The sequence below is a fragment of the Sinocyclocheilus grahami genome, unplaced genomic scaffold (genome assembly GCF_001515645.1).
Source record: "Sinocyclocheilus grahami isolate Dianchi unplaced genomic scaffold, SAMN03320097.WGS_v1.1 scaffold532.1, whole genome shotgun sequence".
In the NCBI taxonomy this organism is placed as follows: Eukaryota; Metazoa; Chordata; class Actinopteri; order Cypriniformes; family Cyprinidae; genus Sinocyclocheilus; species Sinocyclocheilus grahami.
The window spans coordinates 254265-279155 of NW_015505711.1; the positions used below are offsets into that span (position 1 = coordinate 254265).

Below are 24891 nucleotides of genomic sequence, written 5' to 3' on the forward strand. Positions count from 1 at the left end.
GCAACGCGTAAAAAGACAGTATAAGTTATTATAATCCATAATTATGTCCCCACTGCAACGAATGCCTCGTTTATAATGGGTTTTCATGTTTTTGAGTCATCGCTCCGGCCTGACAGGGCATCATCACAGTATGGTAAGGGGCGTAACATTTCCGTCACACGCTTGAGGTATTCGGGCCAATCATAACGCACTGGATAGCTGGCCAATCACAGCACACCTCGCTTTTCAGACCGATGAGCTTTGTAAAAATCGACGCGTTTCAGAAAGGCGGGGCATAGAGGAGAAACAATAATGTACAGTATGTGGAAAATAATGTGTTTTTTTAACCTTAAACCACATAAACACATTTCATTACACCAAATACACAAAATAATGTTCTTTTTAGCAACATCATATGACCCCTTTAACATGCAAAAAAGTTTTGTTTTTTTGTTTTTTAATTAAAAAGTTTTACTAAGAAAATATTCATTTTTTTATTCTGTATGTCTTTGAATTGAGCTGTATTGTGGACACTGGTTCTGAAAAGGCTGAAAACCTCTTAGCTAAAATGCAGTGTCATAGTGTAGTGAGATTTAAAAAATTGTAAAACATGCACTACCATTTAAATGTTTGGAGTCTGTAATCATTTTTTTATTTTATTTTTTTAAAGAAGTCTTATGCTCACCAAGACTCACTAAGACCAAGCATTTATTTGATCAAAAATAAAGTAAAAACATTAATATCGTGGAATATTATTACAATTTAAAAACTGTTCAAATATAATTTATTGCTGTGATGGCAAAGCTGAATTTTCAGCATCATTACTCCAGTCTTCAGTGTCACATGATTCTTCAGAAATTATTCTAATATGCTGTTTTGGTGCTCAAGAAACATTTCTTCTTATTATCAATGTTGAAAACAGTTGTGTTGCCTAATATTTTTGTAGATAAATTTTTTCAGGACTTTTTGATGAACAGAAAGTTAAAAAGAACAGCGTTTGTTTGAAATAGAAATCTTTTGTAATATTATAAATCTCTTTACTGTCATTTTTTATCAAAGTTTCCTTGATGAGTAAAAGTATTAATTTCTTTAAAAATATATATAATACTGACCCCAAATTTTTCAATGGTAGGACAAAAATATCTCTTTTTTTATTTTGTATCACAATTGCCTTTTTATTTGTACTACGAAAACAGTGCTTTTGACATTATTTTCAGTAGTTCTTCTCTGCCTCATAAAAATACTTTGATCACCTTCATTCAGTGGGACTGGAGTGTTTGTGTGCAATAGTATGCATGCTTAGAAAAACTGTGATATTTTCAAAATGGGGCCTCGCGTTGCTTTCATAAATGGCCTCTTCTTTTAAGTCAACATGACCATTGCGTGGGCAGCAAGACCCTTGAGATGTTTTGTTTTGTTTTGTTTTAGCTGACGTCAGTAAATGACAGCTGTGACCTACGAGAGCAGCGTTGTGAATTTGAAATGCCCTCTGATGTATGTAGGCACCTCTGTCTTTTTTGACGACCTGTGTGTTCATCACCTGTTCCTACTCTCTCTCTCTTTGATCCGTTCGAGTTCTCTTCACATTTACAACTCTCCCATCCCTCTCTCTGTGCTCCTCTGTACTCCACTGACTGAACTCACATGAATCCTGTTACCATGGAGACCCCCAGGCCCTCCTGAACTGAGGAACAGCATAGGGATGGAAAGAGAACGAGCGTTTGGGAGGGAGGGAGAGAGAGTGGGCTGCTGTGAGCAGTGTGACTCATATCAGTAATCTTTAACTGGCCTTCAGGCACAAATACTCAACCAGCACTGCATACAGTAGAGGTCTGTAGCCACATCCCATCTAAAGTAACTGTGATTACTCTGTTAGTTAGTTAGCTTTCAGCCATTTGTCTTTTTCCATTTAGCCCTAAGGATTGAGTGCTACAGGGTTTCTGAAAGCTCGCCAGTGATGTAGGTGATGCCAAGTCGCTCCGCATGTTTAGATAGCACAGGTTCCACCCTGTGAAAATGGCCTGCTGTTTACAGCTGTAAGAGCATGACCTCATTTCCACCTCTCTATGGAGTGTATTTTGAGGTTTATATGAATAGAGAATTCCTCTCACTCGCTCCACGCAACAATTTCCACATGACTCAGGTCCTAATGGATGTCTGCGTGTGACTGTTGTATTAGTAGGGGTGTTGTTAGACTTCTAGCACAGAATCTTTTCTGGACAGTCCTGAAGCTTGTAGAGGTTTAATTTTGGCCAATAATAAACAAGCATTTCCCAAATTTGGGTGGGTATTAATAGTAATAGTAGGTAATAGCTTTCCACTACACTAGATTTTTTTCTGTTTATATATACAGCGGGTAAAATAAATATTGAACACGCCACCATTTTTCTCAGTAAATTTATTTCTAAAGGTGCTGTTGACTTGAAATTTTCACGTAACGTAATTTCTGAACTTATTTTTTTTGTTTTATTTGTATGTATGGATTACTTGGGTTGTTACAGACATCTGGTGAAAATTTCATGTCAACAGCACCTTTAGAAATATATTTACTGGGAAAAATGGTGACGTGTTCAATACTTATTTTACCCGCTGTATATATAATGTTTATTTATAGTTTAGTATCATTGTAAAAAAAAAAAATGTATTGAGTAGGCAATATTTTACTATCGTTTCTAGCATACCTTGATGGCAGCATTTTTTTGCCAAATTAAAAACCTTATTAAAAGTTGAACTCTGGTTTGGAGTATTCATATTTGTTGGTAGCTTTGCTTTATGAAATGGCACTAATATTTTAGAGTTGATCTGATGTTTAATAGTTATTTTTCTAGATTTTCTCTCACTGTGTTTAGCAGCTTTAACAGTTAAAACAGTTGTGTAAAATGTATTATAAAGTAATAAATTGATAATTTTTTTTCAAATAGTTTCTCACTGTTCACGTCAGAATAAGAATTTTAAAAATCATGCTAGAGCTCAACACGGCTGCATTTATTCATTTAAAATACAATCAAAATTGTAATATTGTGAAATGGTATTACATTTTAAAACCTCTGCTATGGCAAAGCTAAATTTTCAGCAGTCATTACTCCAGTCTTCAGCGTGAAATAATATGCTGATTTGATGCTGAAGAAACATTGCTTATTATCAGTGTTGAAAACAGTTGTGCTGCTTAATATTTTTTGGAAACCTTGATACATTTTTTGGTTACACTTTATTTGAAGGGGTGTGCATAAGACTGACATGACACCTTCATAATCATGACATGACACCTACATAATCATGACACGACACATGTCATGAATATGAAGGGTTTTTATGCATGTTTATGACAACTGTCATTAAGTGTCATTCGCTCAGTTATGTAATTTTTAATGCAAAGATGACATTGCTTGAGATGTCTTTGTTATGGGCTATGGTTAGGGGTAAGGGTAGGGGTAGGGTTAGGTTAGGGTTTGGTCAAATAATGTCATATTCGCATTAAAAATGACATAACTGAGCGAATGACACTTAATGACAGTTGTCATAAACATGCATAAAACCTCCTTCATATTCATGACATGTGTCATGTCATGATTATGAAGGTGTCATGTCAGTCTTATGCACACCCCTTCAAGTAAAGTGTTACCCACATTTTTCTAGGTTAACATTAGATTGAGCGGCCAATATAAAGTTTCTACTACTTACATATTTCATAAGATAAGTCATGTTTGAGGTCGATGAATGATAGGTGAGCATTTGAATGTACTGTATTACCACAAAATCGATCCGTTAACGATCTGTCCGTCACGGACTGCGTGAAATTAATTGTTTATTATTCTTTCCCCAAAATTGCAGAATTGTAAATGGTTAACACATTAACCTGTAGAGTTCTAAACAAATCTTTTGTAAAATATTTTTGCTTGCATACCCATGAACATCTGAAAAATCCACTTTTGTCAAAGGATGTTTCAGTAGACTTTTGGAAGTGGTGTGGATGCAGTGATTACTGTTTTTTTTTTCTTGTTAGCTGCCATTTCAACCATTTGCTTTTTTCCTGTAAGTTTCTGTAATACAGCCAGGTTTCGTTGGAAAGAAGTTCCTTTATTAGAGCAGCATCACTAGATTGATGTTCTCAGACCAGTGGAAGCAGATAGAGCCATCATTTTAAAGAGAGAGAAAAGAGCTTGGAAAGACAATAAAAGACACCATTATCTTCAAAGCTTCTCTTTATAATGGTCCGAGGCCACCGAAAAAATACACAGGCTTGTAGATTTTACACCCAGTTGTTATTCGCAAGAGACTTTTGTTGTGTGCAGTATTATTGTGTTAAATTATAAATTGATGTTTGTGTTTGTGTTTGTGTCAGTGTATGCTAGCAGGATATGGACAAAAGCTATTTCTATTTATTTATAACTTCAGTATTGAGTAGACTGGAGAGGCCAGTGGTTTGATTGCTTTGTGCGTAATATGAAGGGTTTTTATGCATGTTTATGACAACTGTCATTAAGTGTCATTCGCTCAGTTATGTAATTTTTAATGCAAAGATGACATTGCTTGAGATGTCTTTGTTATGGGCTATGGTTAGGGGTAAGGGTAGGGGTAGGGTTAGGTTAGGGTTTGGTCAAATAATGTCATATTCGCATTAAAAATGACATAACTGAGCGAATGACACTTAATGACAGTTGTCATAAACATGCATAAAACCTTCATATTCATGACATGTGTCATGTCATGATTATGAAGGTGTCATGTCAGTCTTATGCACACCCCTTCAAGTAAAGTGTTACCCTTTTTTTTTTAGGATTCAGGCTGAATAGAAAGTTTAAAAGAACAGCATTTATGTGAAATAGAAATCTTTTCTAACAATGTAAATTTCTTAACTGTCATTTCAATTTTAATTTAATGCATCCACGCTGAATAAATGTCTATAAAAATCTTACTGAACCCAGTAGTATAGTGTATTTCGTAGTAGTTACAAAGCACGCCTCAGTGGAGAGTTGTAGTTTTAACATTCTGTGCGTGACGAGATTCATATGATGATAATGAGTTAAATATAACTTGAAATGATTATGTGAAAATATGCAAAAGCTGTCTAATCACAATACATGGCCATTTTGGCAGAAATTATGTCCAATTTACTGAGAAAAATGGTGGCGTGTTCAATATTCTGTGCGTGACGAGATTCATATGATGATAATGAGTTAAATATAACTTGAAATGATTATGTGAAAATATGCAAAAGCTGTCTAATCACAATACATGGCCATTTTGGCAGAAATTATGTCCATTTCTGCCAAAATAATTAACCATGGATGGAATGTTCTGGATTTTTTTGCTTTCTTTCCATGTTTGTGTATTTCAGGAATAACTGAAATAATGAAGCCATATTCGTGTGGTAGACAGCATCTCCACATCTCTGATCTCAAATCGGCTGTTCCCTTTTTCTCTCTTTATTTCAGGGTCACAGAGGGACATTTTGTCCTTTCACCTGCTTCCCACACCCTTGAACTCTCCTCTTTCTTTCTCTTTATGGCTCGTACACAAGTCGCTCCACCCTTCCCACAGTGATCTTGCCACACACTGCCTCGTCCTGATGGCTATTTCAGGGCACTGGAGCCATTCATTGTTACATCCCACAAACAACAACACACACATGCACAAAAAACACACACTCGGATCCTCGTAAACACAGATCGAATGATTTATGTTGTATTTCCTCACTCCCGTCGCACATGACAGGAATAGAAGTGAAACTCTCCACCCAAAGAGCATTGTGGGAAAACGGTGACTCAGTGGATGAAAGGGACACTTTCCACTGTGGCTCGATCAGTGGCAAAAAAGCCAATCGACAGATTTGCTCTCGCTTTAGCAAGAGTGATGGACATTTGAAGAGTGGCTCTCACCCATCAGGGGTTCAAAATCATTGAAGATGTTTCTGGCCCGAGGGGCCCTTTCCCATGATCTGCATCATGAGAGCTGTGATTGTTGGCCTGCTTTGTGAGAGGAGCTTTGTTTGTGAATGGCATGGGAACAGAGATTGGGAGACTGGTGAGCTCTTCTGCATGCAGAACGCTAGTAAACGGACTGTGTGCTGGCATAGCGCATCCGTACAGTGAGTGTGTGATAATGAGGAGAGCACGAGCAGTGTGGCAGACAATCGGTTGGGCTCTCGTTGAACAACACACACCCCTGTATGTGAGTCATGACAAGTTATGAAATGCCAAACAATGTAAAAATTAACACCTATCGTTCATTCAAGCTTGTCGTAGCGCTTCTGAAATGTCTGCCGCCGCGTGAGGCTGTTTTAAGACATGTCACAATACTGACATAATGAGAACGCCTCGAATGAATAGAAGCATGGGAATCAAGTGTGTCATGAGGAGTATGTTGTGTAAGTGGAGCAGGGCTGAAGCTATAGCTAGTGTAGAGAACATGCTTGAGAAAAAATTAGCAGAGGAAATCTACAAAAATCTAAAGGAAAACGTTCATACGAATGTTCCTTAGTGCAGTTGTTGAAAAATTCTGAAGACATTCCTCAAGAATTTTTTTTTTTCTTAAAGCTGCAGTCAGAAACGTTTTCGTGTTTTAAATTTATATAATAATCCATTTTCCAAACCGTGTTTTTGGCTTATCCTGAATCACTTACGGTAGACCTATAATACGTTTTTATAGTCAGACTATTTTAGACTGGTTCTGGTAGAAATCGCTGCGGAGTAGCCCAGTGTCATAGACATAAACAGAGAGAAGTAGCTCCGTCTACAATGTTCTTCCGCAAGACGTAGTTTATTAACTGTTTATTAACCGCTAGAGCGCCAAAAGTTACGGACTGCAGTTTTAATTATAAAACGCCATTCTCGTCCGATTGTATAATACTCAGTAGGTTGCATTGTGTTCACTAAATTCAAAACTTTACACTGGTAAATCTTAATAATATATCTGCCCATCTATTAACACATATAGTGTGTGTTATCCAAACTTCATCCCAAGTCATTTTTTATTATATTTAGAACAGTTTACTACGGAGCCCGGGAAGTCACCTGTAGGAGAAAAAAAAACAATCCGTGGCGACGGTTTTGCAATCCGTCCCCTCAGTTTATAAACCGTACTCACGAATTCTTAAACTGTTCCCTCGGTTTAACAAATCGTGCCCACGGATTAATAAACCATACCCACGAATTTCCAATCCGTGCGCTCAGATTTTGTAAACCGTACCTTCGGTTTTTGAATCCGTACCCACAAATTCATAATCCGTGCCCACGCTTTCGCAATCCGTTCCCTCGGGTTTGTAAATGTAAACTCATGGATTTGTGGCCCCGCCCCCACCGGCAGATTCAACCACGGTGCGGGATGCATAGTATTGTGTTTATTAAACATTGTTTTTCATAGTAGCTTATGAGACCATGATCCGCACTCACAAAATAGTCTTCTTTTTAACGTTTATTTTATATTAATCACCAATAGGATAAAACACCGCTGCCTGTGTTTTATAGCCTAATTCCTTTGCTCTCTAACTGAATGCAATGATATAATAGGCCTAGTTATTTAATAATAACTTTAACAGTGAAGCATGCATATCTAACTCTGGGGGGAAAAGCTTAGTATAATAAAATCACCTAAATAAGTCTGTGAATGAATGAATGAAATATGTTAAGAATGAATAGTACACAAACACAGTTCCCAAAAAGGTTATTTAAAAATAAAGCATTCATGAATTCTTTTATGACAAACATGTTACTGTCTTAAGTGCACTCATTTATTTAGCCTATAAATTAAAATAATAATAATAATAATAATAATAGCTATTGTTATTATTATTATTATACATTTAGGTTACATATGCATTTAGAAGAAGGTTTTATCCAAAACGACTTACAAAAGAGGAACAAATGACTCCAAAGTCAGTCACAATGCCAGGTTTATTATACAATAATAATCAAGTGCTAAGATTATTGTGCACAGCACCTACTTGCTGGCCTCCGTTACACTCACCCCCCTAAACCTAACTCCCATCCCCTAAACCTAACTCCCATCCGGGTCATGGCACCAAATGTAACCCCTCTCTCCCGGGTCCTCACTGTCACACCTCGTTCTCGCTCTGAGTGGGTCTCGAACCCGGGTCTCCGGCATGGGAGGTGGGCGCACTAACAAGGAGTCTAAAGACTGCAACACCCACGCAATTGGCTAACAGCTGTGTATGTTTGACAGCCTATATCATTCATAGATGGACGCTATAGTGATTTTGGTTAAAAACGCATAAATACTCAGTACATATTAGGGCTGGGAGGTATATCGAGTTTGTACGATATATCGATATTTTCTTTATAAGCGATTCGATATGAGGCAATACCGTTTATATCGATATACAGTAGTTTGATACGAGCGCATCTGAAAATATAGCAGAGGAGACAGACTGAGCTGCTGCGGAGAAAGTGCATAATCCAATTTGTTCTAAACATGTGACAAGCTTCATATTAAGACCTTTAAAAACTGGTAAGACATAGTATAGTTTATAGTTTTGCATAGTTAAAGCGGCTCGGCCCGTCATATGCTCTGACAGAAAGGCTGCATGTGCCGCTGACAGAGACACTATAGGCTACTCGCACTGTTTAATGTGTTTGAGATGTGCTGTCTTCCTGAATGCATAACTTACATTTCACAGGTATATTCTCCTTCTGTAAATGTTAGAAAGTCATGGAAATATTTAAATTTTTCTGTCAGAAGGGCATGAGGCATCTGCTTTGGGATTCTCCGCTAAACTTCACAGACTTCAGTGAACGAGCGCCGCTGCGAGCATGCGTGCCAAACAGACAACACAATTAAATAGGAGCGCAATAATTTTGACTAAAATATAAATTTTGCTGAAATATTTGTAGTTGGACAATAAATGTGTCGTAGAATTTTTTACCTACAAGTAAGTCTATTTTATGATAGCACTGACTGTAAAGTGACTGTAATGGGGTAATTAAAATAGCCTAACACAACTCTGTGCTTCTGATTTATTTTCTTTTTTAGTTTAGTGAATTTAACTTCCGCTTTAAAAGCCTTATTTTTGTTTTTTAGATTGCAATGTTACAATGTTAGAATGAAATGTGATTTTTTTGCACATAAAATGAAGGCTTACATGGTTACATTCACTTTATTTGTTTTCATAACCTTTAATGTGTATTGTTTTGTTGGATAACATTGGGCGGTAAGTGAAATATATATATGTTACATACAGATTTTTTTAATACAAATAGAAAAATGAAAATGCAGAGATATATACTGTATATCGCAAATCGGCCAAAAAATACCGAGATATGAATTTTTGCCCATATCGCCCAGCCCTACTACATATCAAACTGTAGTAACAGACAGTGCAACAGTGATCACATAATTTAAAAAAGTTACTCACACTTGTGTGTTGCGAAATTACTGTCGGATCCAATAGTCGGCAAAGCATCATCTTTTAGTTTCAATCTTTCTGAAAATCCTGCATCGAAATGTGCCTTTTTTGTAAACAAATCTGCAGTAAAATGAAGTAAACAAAGGAACAAGTTCTTACTGATGTGGTCTGGAACTTCATTAAAAAGAAAGTTAATTCACTTTTTACTAAGGTTGGGATCAGAAGGAAGGCAATGCAAAGACTGTGTTTTTCCACAGCTTGGCCCTGCACAGTATCTTGTTGTCTTCGGAGCCATCTTTGTCGTTTGGTTCCTGCATAGACCTGCTTTTGCCTCTTGTTATTCACACTACATGTGTGAATTGGTGGGCGAGGCTAAACAGGCACCGATGTAGAGGCGGTGTTTAGCCACACTATTATGTCATAGAGTGGCACATTCCACAACCTGGCCTTAATATATGTTGTTTTTAGACCAAAAAGAAAGTTCTGAGTTCTGAAAATTACAGGATGTTTTTACAGTACAATGAGCTCTTAAATGTCAAAAGATTTCTCAGTTCATGACCCCTCTATGTAAGATGAAAATAGCGAATCTTTTTAAAATGTATGGTAGAAAAGTTTATATAAGCAGAGCCAGAGAATAGAGCATTGAGTACGAAGAGCTCAATCATAAAATATGCTAGTTAGGAGTGAATGAGATATCAGGGATGAAGTTCATAACAGAAGAGTTCATAACAGGTTTTTGAGAATAATGTATGCTAAAGAAGAGTATATAAGAATGCTTTGGAATTAAGCATGCATTTGGAAATCTCACTGACAAAGTTTTATAGAGAATAGAGCATACAAAGACTCTGAGAGTAAAGCATGGTAGAGAAGAAAGTCTCATGGTTTAAGTATGCCAGTAAAGAGTGCATAAGACCACCTTGGGAATGAGGTATGCTAGAAAAAGCAGTATTTCTCTGTGTAGTTTGCAGGAGAAGTGTGCTTAAGTTCCGAGTGCAGGAATGCTCATTCTGAGTGAGCGTGAGCTGTAACACGGGCTGATACTGGGTGGATTGTGCTCTGTAAACACTGAGAGACTCATGCTCTGTCCATGTGCCAAGAGACCGTCCACCCCCGCACCTCTACCACAGCTTCTGCAACCTCTCCAGCTCCTTCTGACCATCTGCCTTCACTTCTACCAGCCCAAGACACCAAAGGGACAGCACAGGCCAGAAACCACCAGAAACACAATAAATAAATCTCCTCTCCTCACCTCACCCGTGTGGAATCCAACAGACCCCTCGCATAAGAAAAGTTTTGTGTCTTCTGACAGCTCCTTTATAAACCCGTTTCATGGCTCTTTCTGCTTTTTTTACTAATGGTATAGGCATCACAAAGCAGCTTTACAGGGTGTCGGGTCTCTTCTCCGGTCAGAAAGTGCAAGGTGACCGCAGACAAAGTAAGAAGAATGGTTGTCAGCGTGTGCAATGCACATTCAAGCGTCTGAACAGTGTGAGCTTCACATGCAGGTTCACTTTTTTTGTTTTCTAATATGCGAGTGACTTTGAAAATGTCAGTGTTGAAGAGTATGCTGACCTCAGTAGTGTTCACTGACTGACTTCATTAACTGAGAATGGGCTTGCAGTGAACGACTAAAGTTTGTCATTTTCTATGATAAACACGGTCAGTGAGGATCATGTAATTTGTTTAGATCACTGTTATTTGTTCTATACCTTCAACAAGACTCTGCTTGGCCAGGACTTAATATCCTCCACACAATGCATTTTGACACGGTTACATAAGAAGGCGTTTGGGAGCTATTCTTAGCACTGCCTCACTGTGATGCGCTGCCTGGAATAAGAAAGCCCAGACCTGACAGAGCGGGAAACATTTGTGTCGTGAGGAAAATAAGGCTCCCTCCCTCTCTTTATTATTATTTTATTTGCTGCTTTTGGGGTAACAAACAAGACAAGAGGCTGTGTGTTTGATAATAATACGTTTGCTCCATGAAACAAAAGACAAGGCTGACAGTAAATACACAGTTGAATAATAGCATACAGCATATGTGAATATATTATTACTTGTCGTTTTACAGTGATTTACAGAATTTTCATAATAGCTGGTTGACTGTATTTTGTTTGCAAAAAATGAAAAAAAAATCCCAGCTGCTAAAGCACACACTATGAAACACTAAGGAATGGTGCTTATACAGCAGATTGAGTTTGAATCTGGCTTATAACATTTCCTGAATCCCAGTCATTTGTTGTCATCTCTGTAAATTAAAAATGTAAAGCATCTTGTACATTTAAAAAAGTATATACATTTAGCAGTCAATATTGCATATTTAACTGTTTATTTAGATGTGCATTTTCCTTATTTTTACATTTAGATTCATGTAGTGCACACTAAAAGTTCATCTTTAAAATACTAATAATTGAATAACAGTCTTAAATTTAATCTTTAGCAATTCTCAGAATGAATGTCCATTTTTTTGTACAGTACATTATAAATTTGTGATACCTGAATTCACTGATTTTAGTTTTTAGTGTTTTATGTTTTACATTTATTTAGACAAGTTAGAACAGAATTTTAAAGTCAGCCAATAATTAGAGATCGGCCTTTTAAAAAATAATATATATACTGCCGGTAAAAAGTTTGGGTTCAGTAAGATTTTTAATGTTTTTTAATGGGGTCTCTTATGCTCATCAAGGCTGTATTTATTTGATCAAAAAAACAGAAAAAAACTGTAATATTGTGAAATATTATTGCAATTTCTAATATTGGTTTCCTATTTTAATATACTTTAAAATATAATTTATTTCTGTGACACAGCACTGAATTTTCATCAGCCATTACTCCAGTTTTCAGTATCACATGATCCTTCAGAAATCATTCTAATATACTGATTTATAATCTGTGTTGAAACTGTTGTGCTGCTTAATATTTCTTTGGAACCTGCTTTTTCCATTGATTCTTTGATGAATAAAATGTTAAAATCAACAGCATTTATTCAAAATAGAAATCTTTTCTAACAGCATAAGTCTTTACTATCACTTTTTAGTTCCCAAACTAAATATTAAGCAGCACAACAGTTTCAACACTGATAATAAATCAGCATATTAGAATTATTTCTGAAGGATCGTGTGACACTGAAGACTGGAGTAATGATGCTGAAATTTCAGCTTTGCTTCACAGAAATAAATTACATTTTAAAGTATATTAAAATAGAAAACTGTTATTTTTTAAATTGCAATAATATTTCACAAAATTAATTTTTTTTCTGTATTTTTGATCAAATAGATACATCCTTGATGAGCATAAAATTTTTTACTGAAAGACAACCATTTGAATTTTGCAGAAATAGGCAAATTAGTGTTCACATATGTCTGTGAGTGCAGAGTCCATGTAGATCCGTGTGATGCTGAATATAGTTGCAGTTTTGGGTGTTAGAGAGCCGTTTGTCACCCGTGTCACTTTCACTTCATAGTGTCAGTGCTGAAGTCCTAATCTGCCCTCTTTGCCTCCTTCTTTTCTTCTTACAGCTCTCAATCCTATTATTGTTTCTAGGAAAACTCCTGAGATGTATAGAGCTCAGGACGCATCAAGATCTTTGACATGCTTGTCAAATAGTGGCATTGTGGAGGTGGATACAGAATACAAGGCACAGATTTCTCTGTTGGGGCTCTTCATAGCCCTCCAAGCGAAGCATACGGTTTGTTCACCTCTCAGCAAACCTCTCCTGTCTGACCTTTTAGAGGAGGAGAGTCACAATATCCCCCGGTAAAGCTGCACAGTCAGGCAGGTTCAGACCTCTCCACTTCTCATCAATCAATAAACACTTTATAAACACTGGCAGGCAGCTTTTTCTTTTCAGCCAGGTTATGACTCAACAAAAGAGATTCACAAGTCATACCACATGCTGAAAACTATCACACAGCAGTATCAAGAGCCTTGAGAAAAAAAAAGCCCACTACAATTTTAATTCGCTAATCCCACTTTGAACATTCTCCTAACTAAGTAACTCTTCAACTACATGTCAACTAACTCTCGTTAGAGTATTAGTAGACTGTTAGGTTTAGGGTTAGTTGATTAAGTTGACATTTTAAGTTGACATCCTGAAGTTTTTAAGATTTGCGATGTAAAATCTTTAACAAAATTTGGAGAATATGCAATCGTTATTACTTTCTTTTTGAAATGTGCAGGCCTCTGCTTAATGAAATGAATTGAAGCTCCTCACAGATGTCCTTGTTGAGCTAGTAGGCGTTCCTGGAGTGTACTAGCGCAGTTTAGAAGGTGGCCACGTTCACTGAGGACAAGTTTTGTGATATGTGCCGTGAAATTTGCTCTGTGAAATATTTAAACTTGACAGTGACTCACTGACTTATTCCCTGTGTAAATGCAATATTCACAGCTGCTGAATTTATTGTCTTAACCTACAGAATCAGTAACACTGAAATTCCTTTGCTTGAATTTTTCCTTTTCTTTGTGTAGTTTGTATGGTTCTGAGTGAATTCAAAAGACGTGACCTTTATAATAAATGTAATGTTTTTATGCGGCGCGATGCAACGCAGCGCGTAAAAAGACAGTATAAGTCATTATAATCCGTAATTATGTCCCCACTGGATGCAACAAATGCCTCGTTTGTAATGGGTTTTATTGGTTTTGTCTCGTCGCGCCGGGACATGGCATCACAGTATGGTAAGGGGCGTAACATTTCCGTCACACGCTTGAGGTATGCGACCAATCACAACGCACTGGATAGCTGGCCAATCAGAGCACACCTCGCTTTTCAGAACGATGAGCTTTGTAAAAATCTACGTGTTTCAGAAAGGTGGGGCATAGAGGAGAAACAATAATGTACAGTATGTGGAAAATAATGGGGTTTTTTTACCTTAAACCACATAAACACATTTCATTACACCAAATAATGTTCTTTTTAGCAACATCATATGACCCCTTTAATATTTAATGGTCCTGACTCTGAGCTAACAAGAACCAACAATGTATAGGTGTTTTTTTTATTAAATAATGTTATCAAGGATTAAAAAATACTGTTGCACATTTCTGTAAAACTTTAGTATAGGGACCAGTTCACATTATTAACTAGTTCCTTATTAGCATGCCTATTAATAACATATTCTGCATGACTATATTCTACATCCCTATACCTAAACTTAACAACTACCTACTAAATAATAATAAGCAGCAAATTAGACGTTTGCTGAGGCAAAAGTCATAGTTAATGGTTTGTTAATAGCGAGAATTGGATCTTAAAATAAAGTGTGACCCAAATTTCTTGCTCGTTGTTAATTAATGGTAGTTAATGCATTAACTAATGGAATCTTATTGTAAAGTGTTGCCCAGATTTATTTATTTTTTTATAATTTGTACCACTGTACCAAAATTGGTTACAGTTCATAAAAAGTTCAATTTGTCAATGCATAAAATTTCATGAATTAACAACAAACAATACTTTTTAATATATTTTTTACATTTCAAGCTGTATAAAAACATTATTTTATGTTCATTCTTAAAATTAGATTAAGAAATGCTGTAAGAACTATTGTCCTTTTTTTTTCATTCATGATACCCAATGCATTAACTAATGTTTACATGTTGAACTTTCTTGTAAAGTTTAACCAAAATATTTTAGTATGATATCCATATTTGTCTTGATATTTTGACCTCATTCATTGTAAACCAAAGTCAAACTCTGTCCGTTTCGGATGTTATTTCTGTCTGGTCAGCATCGTGTGTGACGTTTTATGGAGTCAAACTTGCATCATTGTCCTTGCTCAAGCCTCTATCTCATAAGACTAGAATAAGCCAGCCAACAATTTCCTGCTGGGTTGCAAAAGTGTGTCTGTGTTCTGTCAGGTGACATTGTGAAATTATTAACAGTATTTACACTGTGTTAAACAACATACATTTACATCTAAACAAACCATTGCTGCCTGTCTGGATTCTAGGCAGCTGATGGGAGTAAACATAAGCTGTTTGCAGATGGGCCTTTAAGTACATGTCACACATCAGAGAACTTTTTGTTAATGATAGACTTGGATGAGCTTTGAATTTTATAGGCGGACCCAGCATGAGTAAATTTGAAACATTTCTTTGACAGATCGCTCTGTACATTTGGCTTGAACTGGTTGTGTGGATGTTGTGCATCCATCCACTGAACAGCAAGCTAAAGCTTCCACTGATGGGCCATTAATGTGGGTCAACTTTTAGAATGGATGGGGTATGAAAGAGAAGAGAGATTTCTATTACATGGCTTTTTTGATTGCAGTGTAGTAGTATGCGTGCCTCATTTTCTTGAGAATGAATTCTCAGTCTTTGATATAGCTTTAGTAAACTCTCATTTTAATTGCTTCTATTTTGCAAATGAAGATGAACATAGGACCAAGTTCTTAGAACATGTCAGCGTTTTTAGCACTAGTCTCAGATTGGTAACACACTGGTAACAATGGAACCCATATGTTCCTGCAAGAACTCGAAATACTGTCAACAGTTCTTCCAGGAACCTTCCAAGAATCATCAAAGAAACGACTTTGAGGAATTTTGTATATTTAATTAAAGCCAAAATGAAATATTGGATGAAAAACTTAAATTTGATTATACAACTAAAACTAAACTTGAAATAAAAATCAATTAAACCTAAATAGTCATTTCAATACATTTGTAAAAATGACAAAAGCACAAAAAATTACTGAAAACTGAAAGTATATTTTAAAAATGATAGTATATAAATAATACTAAAATAGTGCTGGATCTGTGTGTTCCATTATCAGCTCTAGATGCTGCATTCACACTCTTGAGATGACGTTTCATGTAATATCCACTTCTTCATGTACTGATTTGATTGCATTGGCTCTTGAATAATGATTCACAGAAGGAGGCTTTTTTTAAATAAAGAGGCTTTTATAAATCACTCATTCAGTGGGCCTGATTCTCCTACTCTGCAACAGACATATAATCATTTCCCCTGTGTGTGTGTGGATGGGACACTTGCTGCCCTGACCCGATTGTGTGTGCTAGTGTGAGATGAGAGAAAATTAATGAGTGAGTAAAGGGATAACAATGTTCCACAAGCATTTACTAAAGCTGAGCCTGCTAGTAGGCTTAACCACTTACCTCAATGCCTTTTCCCCTGTAGGTCTATGCTCATTTTCTCTCATACTACCAGCTGAATTTCATTTTACTTTGTGGTTTTTAAAATGCAATTTAGATTCAACTATATGATTTTACTATTCTTCCTTTGCCATAATAAAAAAAATACCTCTTTTATCGCAGTTGTTTATCCTAGACAGCAATGAGGCAGAATTGAGAATACATTGAAACTTTTCCCCTACATCTTATGGTTATCATATTGTTTAGTCCCCCAGCATTCTCAGCATGTTTCTCTTTTTGAAAGAGGTCTTAAAGAGTTACCCAAAAATGGAAATTCTGTTTACTCCCCCTCGTGTTCCAAGCCTGTATGACTTTTTGATCTTTGAAACACAAATTAAGACATCTTTAATGAAACCTTAGAGATTTTTGTCTCTACTGAAAGTCCATACAACCATAAAGAGATCATGAAAAAAGTCCATAGGAATGCTGTTTAATCCATGTCTTCAGAAAAGATCCAATCACATTTTATAATGAACAGATTTAATTTAGATTATTAACATGTAAACATTGATCAGCGCGCATAATTTGAGCACATCAAATATGATAAATGAAAGGTCAAACATGCTTGCTTCATGTCAGTGAAGTATGGTGGAGCTTCCGTTGACCATATTTGATGTGCGCTGTGTATGTGTTAATCAATGTAGTAAATGATGACAGAATTTAGATTTTTGGGTGAACTTTACATTTAATGACATCACAAACTGTGCTCTCAAAATATGCAATCAAAAGATTTTATTATGAAATTGTCATCAGGTTCTTACAAGACCAAATGTGATCATGTAAATAAGGGTAATTTTTTTCAATTGAGAAACAATAATATATAAGCTTTCCATTGATGTATGATTTGTTAGGATAGAACAATATTTGGCCGAGATACAACTATTTGAAAATCTGGAATCTGAGGGTGCAAAAAAAATCTAAATATTGATATTAATATTTAAATCTTTCCAAATGAAGTTCTTAGCAATGCATATTACTAATCAAAAATTAAATTTTGATATATTTACAGTAGGAAATCTACAAAATATATTCATTGAACATGATCTTTACTTAAGGGCCTAATGATTTTTGGCATAAAAGAAAAATCAATAATTTTGACCCATACAATGTATTTTTGGCTATTGCTACAAATATACCCCAGTAACTTAAGACTAGTTTTGTGCTCCAGGGTCACAAATTATCTGTGCCATGACATCCAAGTTAACTAACAATAAATAATTTCTTCTCCATTTAGTTCTCCTAAGGGATTTTAGATAGTTGAGTAGATAAGTTGATACTTAAATGAAACATGAATCTATTTGTCTTTCCTTCTCTGGCAAAACAGATCTGAGTGATCAGCTTCTGGAGGTGGTGGGTTTGGAGGGAGCCATCGAGATGGGTCAGATCTACACAGGTCTCAAGAGTGCTGGGCGGCGTCTTGCACAGTGTTCCAGTGTCACCATCAGGTCAGCAGTTCGTGCCTGTCCACATACACTGACTAAATGTTCAGTATTGGTCCAACTCATAGGCAAACACTCTGATGACTTGTGTCCATGGCTCTGAAACATCTCTCTTCCCCCTCCCCCTCAGCAGGACGTCTTCTCTTGGCCAATGCAGCTAGTAAATCAGACCTTTGACCTGCTGTCACTCGCTTTGCCAACAGCTCTAACATTCTGGACTCGCTCGTACTGTTGAATAATGATGTTTGTAGCATGTCTAAACACACACTGCTCAGTCCTGACGTATGCTAATGAACCAGTTGAGACTTATCATTTCTGAGGTGCTAGTTCACAAGTTTGTGTTGCCCCGGCCTGCTTCGCTACATTGAACACTCATAATGACCCTAACAGTTAGTTCTGAATTGAAGCGAGGTGATTATTCACAATTTTTGCTGCCGTTTCCTCACCTGTACACAGGGTCGTTCTGCCCACGACCTAACACTTTCCTTAATAGGCATTAATAACGCATTCATCATTGTCGTTCTCCCATGCTGTGTTGCTTTAACTTGTAGTGGCCCTGCTGAAAAGACTAAACTAACTTTTTGTAACTGTGTGTATGTGGGAATAGAGGTGCTGAACTGTGTGAGTGTGTTAGTTTAGAGAGTAAGGGGCCCGACTGGGAACAGGGCTGTGGGAACAAAGAGCACAGTGTTCAGAGCCGTCTAGGAAAAGTGTTGTATAGGAGCCTCGTGCCCGCGATCTGCCTGGTCAGTGACCTGACCCGTAACAGCTCTGTCTTTTTTTTCCTCTGTCCTTGTCTCTCCATCCACAGGACGTCCCGTCTGCTGCCCATGCAGATTGATGGAGAACCGTGGATGCAGCCTCCATGCACGGTCAGCTCATTTGATTTGGCTTTCGTTTACAATTTTTTATGTAAATGTCTGAAACACAGATTCTTTCATGACCCATACCAGCCAATCCAACACTGTAATTAAACAAGACAAGACATTTCACTAATGTGACTGCACCTTAAAGGGATAGTTCACCCAAAAATTAAAATTATCTCGTGACTTGCTCACCCTCAAGCCATCCTAGGTGCATATGACTTTCTTCTGTCAGACAAGTACAATCGGAGTTATATTAACAAGCATTATAATGACTGAATGGGGATCGGGAATTTGAAGTCCAATAAAGTGCATCCATCCATCCATCATAAAAAGTGTTCCACACGCCTCTGGAGGGTTAATAAAGGCCTTCTGAAGCGAATCAATGCATTTGGGTAAGAATAATATTCATACTTAAAACTTTATAAACCGTAATCTCTAGCTTCTGCTAACTGTCATACATGCGTTCACGAGAGAGTGCCGTTCCAGCGGATGATGTATAGTTTAAGCTCCGGTGAGAAGTGACGAACGCGGAAGTGCAGAGGAGAGAGCAAAAAAAAAAAAACACCGGCCAAGAATTACAAGAACAAAATAAGGATTTGTAAAGAAAAATGTCGGATGATTTCAATATAAACCAAGAGGAGACTGGTTTTCCTTTGCTGTAAAAAAAACTTGGTTCTTGAGATATTGTGAACAATGTGTACGACAGTTAGTGGAAGCTAGAGATTATGTTTATAAAATTTAAATATGGATATTTTTCTTACCCAAATGCATCAGTTCACTTGAGAAGGCCTTTATTAATCCCCTGGAGCCGTATGGAGTATGATGGATGGATTCACTTTATTGGACTTCAAAATCTCAACACCCATTCACTGCCATTATAAAGCTTGGAAGAACCAGGACATTTTTATAATATAACTCCAATGGTACTTGTCGGAAAGAAAAAAGTCATATAAACATAGGATGGGATGAGGGTGAGTAATTCATGGGGTGATTTTCATTTTTGGGTGAACTATCCCTTTAAGGCTGATTTTATTAGCCTTTAATTGCTTGGTCCAAACCTGAGTTCGATTCCACGCCAAAGATCTCATTTAATATTGTATATTTGAGTCCGACCCATGATACAATTGGGTCACAATACATCATTAATTGCACAAGTCTCACCTCACAGTCCAGATCAGCTTTCCAAGTGGAGTTTTCTGCCAAACAACCCAAAATACGATGCCAAATGGCCTCACGGCATTGAGTCCACTAACATAAAAGAGTTCAAATCAGCTTTTTCATATTTTTCTATTTACATTTACTTTTATGCTTTGGCAGATGCTTTCACACTGCATTCAAGATGTACGTTTTTTTATGCAAGTACTTGTTGGTTCTGTGAAGTTGCAATGGAATAACTGCATTACCACATCCAAGTGGCAAAAGATTATAAATAAAAAACATATTTTAGAAAGAGACCACTGTCTCTGTCTGCTCTTAAAGTTCACAAGAGCATGTGATGTAATGTGAAGTCAGATACACCCAATGCTCAATGATAGGTTTCAGTTCAGAGCAGGACCTTTTTCTCCATCTCAGAAAATTGCCTCCTCCGGTCTGTTGCAGCTTTGTACACTCACCCACCCCAGCGAGCAGACTGTTAATTAAAACACTGTCATGTCACACCCTTACATTGACTTATTATGTCATTAAGAGAGTGGACTAAACATGCAGCTTTCCATCTGCACATAGCACCAACACAATGTCCTCCGCTATATATACATCTCTATCAGCGCAAGCTCTAAAAAAAAGTGTGCCGTTGTGCTTTTAGTCCTCTCTAATTTGCCCAACTGTGCAGAGGGGAATATGGGATGTTATTTCAGTTTCAAGGTCAGCTCTTACGTTCTCAAATTTGTGCCTGTTAATCTGGACATGTGTGACTTCAGTCATCTCATTTGCTGAATGTGAACCAGACAACTGCTTAAAACAGTGAGTAAATGTTCAGATTTGGTTGTCTTCAGAGAGTAATCTTGTCTTCTTTCCTGCAGATACGGATCACACATAAGAACCAGGTGCCCATGCTGCTGGGACCGCCACAGAAAACCTTCTTCTTCTTCAAAAAGCGCAACAGAAGTCGGGACTAGATGTGGGACTCCAAAAATCAACCACTTTTCTACAATCATACACTCAAGCATCTCCACCTTCCTCAGCTAATTCTTCATCTTTGGGAGGTGGGACCCAAAGAGAAGAGACCTTTCAAACACAACACTCAATACAATCATACAAACACAACACTGTAATGGATCTCTAGTGGACCCCATCTCCCAACACAGCCTGATATTCACAGGCTGAACCGGTTGAACAGACCCTCTCTGAGTGTCATGACCACTTCCTGTGTCTTATCATCCAGAACGTCTTATCACAGGCTTGTGACCTGTAAGCTATGACTCAATTCCAACCAAATCCCCCCCTACCAGTTGGCCACTGCCTTGGGATCACACTGTGTGCCCTCTCCCTCCTCTTGAGATGGCTCATCAGAAGATACTGCCAATTTCAAAGAGAGGAAGAGAGGACCAGAAAAGCAAGAGACTCGCCCAGCAAAAGGAAAAGAAGTGTGTTCAAGTGAAAAGAGAAGGAGAGCGAGAGACAACCTAGGACGATAATGTTCTTCACATGAGTGTTGGTGGCGCACATATGGACGTCACTGGGCCCTGGCTTAGCCTAGCAGGACCAGGGAACAAAATTTCCTCCTAAAGGAGCTTACTGAATTATACATCAGTGCATGCAAAGCACTCATTCCAGTGCCTCTCCAAGGCCCTGCGACATGCCACCACTAAAGAGATGAAACAGCATTCTCATCCATTATGAAGATGTTTATGGGGGTCTGCTGACAGGGATCAGTTAGACTGGCCTGAAAGAGATTAAACATTTCAGCTTCTGGTGTTTGCTCCAGGCAGTTTTGGTGTTCACCCTCAGGCCGCAAGACTGACCAGTGCAAGTTTTGTTATAGTTAGCTGGATGTTTATTTAATCCCGTACTGCCCTCTAAAACAACAGTGCTAGCGTTCAGCGTGGAGAATGGACCTAAGGTCTCAAAAATGCAGTATAAGTTTAGAAAACCCTTAGAAGAGAGAATTAGTGTACTAAAGCAGTTTTACCAATGAGCATTTATATCGTAGCAATTTCTGCAATAATATGATGATTTTATCATATTTTTTAAGCCAAATCAAAATAGCATACCATTAGGTTTGGGAGTAGATTCTGTCGATAAAAAAACATCTTACGCATCTGTTGGCTAGATTCAGAGGGGTTTGAGAATTATTCAACTGGGAGATTTGCAGGTAACCCAGCTAGACTAGCTGAAGACCATCTTAAGACCATTTTAATTGTCTTTTCACACCAACACGAATGTACGGCACAGAAATTCGTTCCAGTTTTCACATGTGATTTGTCTGTTCAGACCAATGCTAAAAATGAAAGAATGACTGAATGAAAAATGCAACTTCACTCTATGACAGTAGGTGGCGCTTAAATGAGTTTTATGTAACAGCAGCGACTCAGGGCATGTGATCAAAAAAGTGAGAATCATATTGGTTGGCTAGTTTTCTTGATAATGCAATCTGTTCAAAAACAGATTAGAACATCTTTCTGAAAAACAGAATTTTTCGCACTAAACATTTGTCTTGGTGTGAACAAGTCTTATACCAGCTAAGACCGTCAAACCAGTTTTGGCCAGTTTTAAGCATTTTTTTTACAAAAGGAACATTAAGGACATAATAGTAACACTTTAAGACAAGAATTAATTTGTTAACATTTGTTAATGCATTAGATGTCAACAACTAACACTGAAAGTATATTTACAGAATTTAATAATCTCGCTTAACTTTAATTCATAAATTGAATTGCTTGGTTCAAGTTCAGTTCCACCACATAAATGTATACTATTGTTCATTGTTACTTCATGTATATTCATATTATGTTAAATAATGTAATACAACCTGAAAAATCCATGAATATATGAAGACATTAACATTGACCAGGATAAATCCTGTAAAAATATTCTTAATTGTTAGCTCATGATGCATTAACTAATGTCAACAAATTAAATATTGTTATATTTTGTTACAGAAACAATTTAAGAAAAAAATAGCTCCATATTTCTGAGAAAACAGAAAGTCTCTTCACTGTAGCATCTCCATTCAGAGGCGGGCTGAAATCGATCCAGCGCTGGTATTAACACTGAATCCTCTGGTCCTCGTCTGTCACAACAAGCTACTGCAGTGGGGTTTGATTTACTGCTGCATGGACAGAGCCTAAATTTAACTTCCTATTTCAAGGAGTGAAACACTATTCCTAATTGCAGCATGAAAACATCAGCTCGCAATTTCAGGTCGACAGTCAAGCGGGTGTGAAAGCGGCCCAGATGAATGCAGAGAACGGAAGTTACTTACGGTTAACGGTCAACAACAGTGACCTTCTGAGAAGGCCCGTAAAGAGTATTTAACTTAAAGATGCCCACTATGTGTCAGTATTCATATAATCCAGGAGCCTTGTGTGCATATATATGAATGTGTTTAAAGGTATAACTTAATATAGTATAAGAGATTAGCTAATGGGTCCCATGATTGACTGTAGCCATCAGGCAGAGTTGCCTGATATAGATCAACATGCAGTGATCATCAGATGCTTTCACAGTGTGCCGTAGGGCGCAAAGGTCTGTGTTGGAACTGTATATATATATATTTCACCAATACAGAACTGGGGTCAGATTGACTTAAAGTTCAGGTGTCGACTTTAGGGTTAGCAGGTTAACGTTCCCTTTAAAGAACACTGAACCGCAGAAGCTACGCCAGTGTCCTAAAAATGCTAATCTCTCCATATGACCACAGAACAGACGTTCACCTCCAGCCAGTGAGTCAGTTTATCATAGAAGTTAATGGTGGATTTGGCTAAAAGAGCCCCATTGTTCCTGTGGTCATTGGACAGATGGTTTATCCTGCGTGACAGTCTGGTGTTTAAAGAACGGCGGTTTGGTTACAAGTGCATGTTTACAACTACTTTTCATTTTACAGTTTAGAATGGTTTTAAACAGTCATGTATATATAGATATTGTTTATATTTTCTCTAAAGTTTAACCACCGCATGCCTGCTGAAACAAAGAAGACAGACGTCTGCTTGAAGAGAGACCACTCTGATTGTTGCTTCTTTATTAGTTTCACATGATTATATTTTTGGACCCTATCCAGACCCCTTGTATCTACCCGCTGTGCTTTTCCTCAATCCGTTAGTAGCATGTTCATTGTACAAGTACCTCTGTGGATGTTCTATGTTCTGTTTTGTATTTTGTAAACTGAGGTTTGGCGCCAATGTATGCCAATCGATGGGCGACTGAGGAATGTCACGTTTGGCAAATGTCATTTCTAAATCGTACCGATGTCACCTTCTGTGTCAATTCTGTGAATGACTGATAGCCTTAACCTTACTAATACAAAATAGCATTTTGCCTGGAGCAAAGACTTTTGCAATACAAGTCACTGAAAAAAAAATCAACCAAATGAAGGAACAAAATAGGGGGGGGGGGGGGGGGGGGGGGGGGGAAAACGAGAGGTCAACATCTGTTTTGCCGTGTTGCAATAACTCATTTTTGTTAGTGTCATCATACAGGCCTACTCACTCTCAGAGAAGAGTGGTGATAGAGCGATGTCCTTCACATCACAAATGAGCTCCATGATGTCTCTGACACCACATATGTCTTCATTAGTGGACTGGATGGCTTTTATCTATTATTTGTTGCTGTCCTAAAACTATGATTGCTCAATCTGCCCATCACTGTCTCTTTTCTCATATCAATAACACGATTTTATCTGTCAAACCGTGCTGCCTCTTGCAGGGTTGTGCTCTCTTCAGAATTGAATTTTAAATTCTAATTCAAATCCTAAATCTGAATTGGGATTTTGAATTAAAAATTAACTGTAATTCAAATTAGTTCATGTGTCACAAAAAAAACTGTACAGCTTGTCAAAGCCTTTTTTTTTAAAGTTTTGCCAAGAAGTCTTGAAGATTGAGGGTTTGTTGGCCTCACAGACAGAGAACGATGGATGGATGAAAGAACATTATTTTTCCAGGAT

General features: G+C 37.3%; 1 protein-coding gene across 2 annotated transcripts in view; it reads left to right on the plus strand.

Moving 5' to 3' along the window:
- Window positions 1–24331, plus strand: part of LOC107555347 (diacylglycerol kinase beta-like) — a 142782-nt gene extending 118451 nt beyond the window's left edge. For both annotated transcript variants that reach the window (XM_016238101.1, XM_016238102.1), the window contains 3 exons: window positions 17811–17931; window positions 18737–18797; window positions 20813–24331. In XM_016238101.1, the coding sequence (XP_016093587.1) occupies window positions 17811–17931; window positions 18737–18797; window positions 20813–20908 (278 nt within the window). In that variant the 3' untranslated portion in view covers window positions 20909–24331. The remainder of the gene's footprint in view (window positions 1–17810; window positions 17932–18736; window positions 18798–20812) is intronic.
- Window positions 24332–24891: the final 560 nt, after the last annotated feature.